Here is a 6,782-nt window from a genome sequence, read left to right as displayed (position 1 = left end):
TTCGGTTAGCCATATTTCTTTATTGATTTTACAGTACAATCAATTGAAATACAATTTAAAATGAATATTTCTTATTCAGGAAAACATAATTCCAAGTTACGAATTTCTGAAATGCTCACTGGTTTCAACTGTGACCATGAACAAAAATTCTTATTACAAGAATTTGGCAGCAAGCAGGGAAACCATACTTCTATACCAAAGGAATGAAGACAGACAGGAAATAGAAATGATCCTGCTTCGTGCAAATATTTACTTAAACAGCAATTTTCCACAACAAGAACATTCCGTGAATAGGTCTGGAGTGGAACATTCAGGCTAATAATCAAAGAAAGAACTTCATAAATAAGGTCCACAGAGCAGCACAGCTTTTAGAATTCAGTCACAACTTTGTGTCACAGCTATTCAAAGAGAAGATCCTCGTCTTTTTCTTCTGCAAGCAAATTTGCAGGTTCTTGCTCTCCAGCAGCTTTCCGTAATTCTTGCAACTTCTCATTCTTCTCTTTCAGTATCTTTTTCTTTTCCTGGATCTTCTTTAATCTGGGAGGCATACGAGATCTACTTTAGTGATTGTTATTCATCCTTTTAGAACGGAAATGTAAGAAATGTACACTATTATCCAAATTCCCCTCCCTCCCCATTTATAGAAAAGATGGGAAAAATAAGTTTCAAAAAGAAGAGATGAGTGAACTGGAATGTGAATTCTGCCTGCAATATTGAAGGGGGAGGAAAGGAGGCTGTTACACAGGAATCTAATCTCAGGTTGTTGTTACCGCTTGGATCACATGTAAATATTGTTCATATTATCGCCTTAGAAACAATGAAGGTATCCCTTAGTTAATCTGGCGTAGTCTGCTCAAAACAAAGCTTTGATTCACATAGTCTGTGTTACCTATCAAAAATTAACTGAGTAGGAATGATCAATTCTTTCTCAAAGGTGGCCAGTTTTCACTGAAGGCACGGCACTGAGAAATGCCATAAGCAGTTTGCTTTGCAGTAATACTTTTGCACTGTAATAACCAACTACTTAAAAATCACATCCCTATACGCCAGACATGTCAAACATAAGGCCCGGGGGCCGCATGTGGCCCGTGACGTGCTTTCATGTGGCCCACGAAGCCATCCTGGAAACAATGAGGGAATGGCCCCCACTGCCTTGGCCCCGGCCCAGGCTGCCCGGGAGCCAATGTACAATTTGTGGCCATCTGTGCTGAAACGCATTCAGTCTTAGCTCCACAAGGCTGTCTGGAAACAGCAAGGGACCAGCCCCTGCTGCGTTGGCCCCACCCCCTGGGCACATGCTGGGGAGGTGTCACCCTTTCTGAAGAATGAAGAAATGCACCATTACCTGGAAGTGGCCAGCAAATGGCCCTGCCTACTTCACATAATCAGCTTGATGGGCTCCGGGGGAGGGGTTTCAGCAGGCAGTGAGGCGCTGTCCTCACAGCACTGAGAGGCTGAGCCAAGCGGCGTGAATCCAAAAAGAAGTGCGATGCCGCTCAGTCCCCAGCCTGCCCGATTTCGGCAGGAAGCAAGGTGCAAAGCTGGCGAGCTTCGCACTGCCCGGCTCAGCCTCTCGGCATGTGAGGAGAGCACCCCACTGCCTGCCGAAACCGGGCAGGCTGGGGGCTGGGTGGCGTCACGCTTCTTTTCGGATTCGCGCTGCCTGGCTCAGCCTCTCAGCACTGTTAGGAGAGCGCCTCGCTGCCTGTCGAAACCACGCAGGCTGGGGGCTGGACGGCATTGCACAGGTAACATCGACTCTCACGTTGCTCATGGCATCCTCTCCCCCAAAGCCCACCAAGCCAGATATGTGAAGTAAGCGAGGGCCATGTGCTGACCATTTCCAGGCGATGGTGCATTTCTTCATTCCTCACGAAGGGTAACATCTCCCCAGCTGCGTTTCTTGCCAAGGAAGGGAGGGAGGGAGGGAGGGAGGGAGGGAGAGGGAGGGAGAGAGAGAGAGAGAGAGAGAGAGAGAGAGAGAGAGAGAGAGAGAGAGAGAGAGAGAGAGAGAGAGAGAGAGAGAGAGAGAGAGAGAGAGAGAGAGAGAGTGTCTGAGGGAAGTCCTGCTTTAGTCCTGCCCTGCTGCCCTTTCACCATCCCCTTGCCCCCTCCTTCTGGCCTATCCTGGGGGTCTCCCATCCTATTGCTAAGGAAGCTTTGGATACAAAGCCGGGTCTTCCATAGAGAGGGAGTGGGCCTCCCTCTGATTTTGCCCTCATACCCATCATGAGCAACCTGGCTAAGGAGAGCAAGCATAGCAGCAGCAGCCTTCAGGAGGAGTTAAGTGCAGCTGGGCACCCCCTTGGGATAGTGGGGCTGGGCTTGGTGCCGCGGGTGCTTGAGGGCTGGGCTGGGCGTTTGACCTCTGCTGCCCAGGGCTCCAGGAAGCCTGTGGCACCATCCAGTCCCCCCTCGCATGGCCTGAGAGAAACAGTGAGGCTCTTCCAGTGGACCATGCCTTGGCCCTTGCCCCGGTCCAACCCCCTTCTGCCAGAGACCCTCAGATCTGTCCCACTCCTGCCCAGGCCCCACAGGCACCCTCAACGGGAACGATGTAGAGCTGGCCATGCCCACCCAGTAGGCCACACCCACTCCAGCCACGCCCACCCATAGGCCGTGCCCACCCTGGCCACACCTACCCGGCCCCCCAAGGTCAACCACAATGCTGATGCAGCCCTCAATGAAATTGAGTTTGACACCCCTGACCTAGTTTCCTTGACTTTTTTCTTGTTAATATGTTGGAAGAAACCTTTTTTATTATCCTTGATTTCTGTTGCAAGTCTTTGTTCATTCTGAGCCTTTGCTTTCCTGACTTCATCTTTGCATGTTCTGGCTGTTTGCTGATAAAATTGTGGTTTATTAGTTATGTGTCCTTCTTTCCATTTTTTGTACTTATCCTTTTTGTCTTTCAGTTTGTCTGAGAGATCTTTGTGCAGCCATGCTGGTTTCTTCTTGAATTTCTTGTTTTTCTTTTTCAATGGTATTGTGCTGGTATGGGCTTTTATGATCGCATTTTTCAGAGTTTCCTACATTTCTTGGGTTTTTTTCCCCTTTAGGATTTTTATCCATGGGATCTTTCCTAGGTTCTCTCTGAATTTGTTAAAGTCAGTTCTTTTGAAGTTTAAGACACTGGCTGGATTGTTTTCTATTGCTAGTGTTTGTATTATATTAAATTCCAGTATGACACGGTCACTTTCACCCAAGGTTCCGGCAACTTCAACTCCCTCTATCACTTCTTCTCTATTAGTAAGAATTAAGTCCAGTATGGCTTTACATCTAATTCCCTTAAGCATTTAAGACTTTTATGCCTGTCTGTGGGTATGTTTCCTGCATCTCCTGATTGTTGTTTGAGGTTTTTCTTTTTCCTCATCACTGCCTACCTCATTGTTTGATTTGTTTTCTTGGGATTTGTGATTGGTTTTGGGTTCTAGAAATTCTGAAGATTGGTCACCCTTCCCCCTCAATTTTAGTTTAAAGCCCTCCTGATGAGTTGGGCCAGTCTTTTTCCAAGTACATTTTCCCCTGTTTTTGTGAGGTGCAGCCCATCCCTTGCCAAGAGTTCTTCGCATAGGAAATGCATTGAAAAAGATTGAAAGATTGAAAATACTCAGTGTCTAACTTGCTGGCTCACCTGTAAAACTCTTCTCGTTCTCGCTCATCCAACTCGGTTATGATGTAAGACAGTGTGCGTTCAATTCTAGGAATAATCACTGAATAAAAGGTAGTTGTTACTATCACATATAATTTTAAAAGAGCTTGTGCGATGTGGGATCTGAAATCTTATACAGGTAGTCCTCAACTTTCGAGCAGTCCCTTAACAGTTCAAAGTTATGACAGATTTCAAAAAAACTACTAATGACCCGTCCTTGAAATTACAACTGTATGGAATTTCCCTCCCTATCCTCTTCTACCAACTTACGTTTTTGTATTCACTTTATCAGCATTACAAGCATTTGTTTACCATTTACGTGGATTCTTTGGGGGGGAATTCAGCCCTTGAGGTCTCTTGGATCCCTTAGCACTCCCCGACTTTAAAGTTTTGCATAGCCTAGGACTATGCCTTTGTTTCTTGGGAGTTCAGTCAAGGATGTATCTGAGGATATTTGGAAGCCCTTAAGGGATGCCATCCAAGTTATATCAACTTGTTATGTACTGTGTCAGGCAATTGTGAATCTTCTCCATTTCTGATTTAATTTGTTTAGATTGATTTTGTTTTAAAGGGAGTTCATGTCTTCCCCATGGTAGCACCCAGCAACCACTTCCGTTCCTCTCCTACTCCTGAATTGGTGAGAGATGCTATGGTTATCCAGGCAGTTCAAACCTAAAATTATAATTAGAAGCATAACAAAATAGTCATTTGATTCTTCTGCAGTAAGCCATAAATTACTGGACAGCGTGATACAGGGCAAAGAAAAATGTCGTTTTTCTTGTTGTGAAACCATCTGCAGGATAATTAAATAACTTTCAAGCTTCACTAATCAAATGCAATAAGCATTTGAATATTCTACTTTGTAGGTATCAGGTATCATATAGTGATCATGGGCAGGCCAAAGCTTCATTTAAACTGGGAATACAAGCCTTTTTTGGGCACAAGTGTAACAGTTGACTTTAATCTCATGGGGAACAAATTCCATCTCTCCAAAACAAGTAGAACCAGAACAAAGAACAATTTACATGTAATTGAAATATGAAATTCATTTTAACAAATCTATTCTATACATATAAAATAATCTCTATTCATATAAAACTCTAATTATTAAAATAATGTTTGTAGGAGCTTTAAGGGACCTATTTAAAGTTTTCAAGAATTATTTGTGGTACAGATCTAAATTGGACACACTTGCATAGATTTTGGGGACCAGAGACTTGGTATAGACTTAGTAGCTATTAAGAAGTAGTACAGTATAAGCTAAAAATTATTGATAACTGTAACAAAGATGTTTTTACTTAGCTGATAATAATAACTGTACTAGCCCAATATGAGATAACAGATATTAATGGGAAAAGAGAGGAAATATTTGATGTTGTAACATGAGATTTATACTAAAGATTTATGTACGCTATTAAACTATTGATCAACCCAGTCATCACACTGCTTTTTAAATATTCAATTGTAAAATGAGAAAATAAAATATTATATATAAAAACAAGTAGTAGTACTGAATAGAAAATAAATGAACTGCATCCCAATGTGACATCTTACTTGAAAAGAGAGGCAGAAAGATTAGATATGGGGCATTATTGGAAGAAAAAGTGGAAAAAAAACACCTGGTTTGAAACATGTCCTAAAGGGAGATGATTTCTTTGGATTATAATCCTCTTCTAATGGTAAGATTGGAAAATCTTCAAACATTAACACTCTGCTACTATGACACATATCAGGGAACAATGCTCATCATGTGATTCAGGGGTGAGTATACCAATTGTGCAACACGCATAGAAATGACCCACAGCTTTCCACATTATCACCTTTTACTTACCATGTTCAATAGCATTCACACGCCTGTTTGTTATCTTGATTGCTTCATCCAGAGTAACAAACGAAGTCTGTAGAAGCAAATGAGACGGAGTATAAAATAAGGTTTTATCATGATTAAAGGTGATAGATTGGCTTTCAGAAATTTAGCTCCAGACAAACCAAAGGTATGTTCCTTAAAAAAAAAACTCTGAAAAATTCTTTACCAAATAAGGCCAAAGTGATCTGGTACAATACCAACATAGTTACTCACCTGACTTTTCACATACACAGATGAAAATGATTCTGTTTACTGGGGGCCTATTTGTTTAGGTTCAGAGGCATGTTTCTTTAAATTAAGGGGTTGGTATCAAGTGACAACATACACAGTCTCTCCTTTCCCAAAAGTTCTTAACAATGTTATCTAAATGGTGGAGAAGTGTGTGCTTAGAATATTTGCCCAATTCAATCCCTATGAGCCTTCACCCAGAATGACCAGGGAGTCAAATTATGAGAAATGTAGTTTAAAACATCCAGATGGAAACTAGTTTGCCTACTCATCTCTAGTTCATAGCATTACCAAGGCTTGGAGAAGAGATTGTGCAATGTGTATCTCTACTCAAATATGCATGCAGAATAGCCTGCAGAGTGCTCTTAACAGATCTCAAGAAGAGTCTATGCATCCACAAAATAGATAAAGCCAGGGGCTCCTTTCAAAGACAGGGCAATATAGCAAGAAGCCAGATACAACAAATTTTTAATTTGTGCAATGGTCAGATATGCAGTGTTTTGAAAATCAAGCCTAAATGTTGCAATCTGTTTTTCTCATTAAATTAAAGCCATTTACTATTACCAGCACCAATGAAATTCCCAACCAGCAACGTTGAAACATTGCCATTTTAGCTGGAATTTTGTACCTGGCTTCTTTTGTCATTTAACTTGGAAAGAACTACTGTTAGATATGCTTGAAAATACCAAACAAGACCCTAATGAAAATAGTTGGAAGCACTACAATCCCTTGATTGGGGTAGGGGCGGTGGGGTAGCGGTCATTATACGGGAGAACCTATGCCCAAGGGAGACCACTGTGCCTCAGATAGACGGTGGTGAGTCCCTCCTTGTGAAATGGGGGCAGGGGGTACAAGTGGGCCTGTTGATTATATACCTGGCTCCCTGCTATGTATCAACGGCCCTGCCTGAGCTGGCCGACGTGATAGCCGGGGTGGCAGTTGAGACCCCCAGACTTATAGTCATGGGGGATTTCAATCTGCCATCGGCGGGCGAAACGTCGGCGGCGGCTCGGGAGTTCTTGGCCTCCATGACGG

At 42.9% G+C, this 6,782-nt stretch overlaps 1 protein-coding gene across 1 annotated transcript in view; it reads right to left on the bottom strand.

Moving 5' to 3' along the window:
• ATP6V1D (ATPase H+ transporting V1 subunit D) overlaps positions 1–6,782 on the bottom strand; it is a 14,662-nt gene continuing 7,880 nt past the window's right edge. The window contains exons 7-9 of the mRNA XM_015814105.1: positions 5,484–5,550; positions 3,635–3,713; positions 1–537 (exon numbers count right to left, since the gene is read on the bottom strand). Coding sequence (XP_015669591.1) covers positions 399–537; positions 3,635–3,713; positions 5,484–5,550 — 285 coding nt within the window. The 3' untranslated portion in view covers positions 1–398. The remainder of the gene's footprint in view (positions 538–3,634; positions 3,714–5,483; positions 5,551–6,782) is intronic.

This window comes from Protobothrops mucrosquamatus, unplaced genomic scaffold (genome assembly GCF_001527695.2).
Source record: "Protobothrops mucrosquamatus isolate PMUCROS unplaced genomic scaffold, P.Mucros_1.0 scaffold218, whole genome shotgun sequence".
Lineage (NCBI taxonomy): Eukaryota > Metazoa > Chordata > Lepidosauria > Squamata > Viperidae > Protobothrops > Protobothrops mucrosquamatus.
The sequence above is the reverse complement of the archived record's forward strand: the minus strand, read 5'-3'. Positions and strand labels throughout refer to the sequence as shown.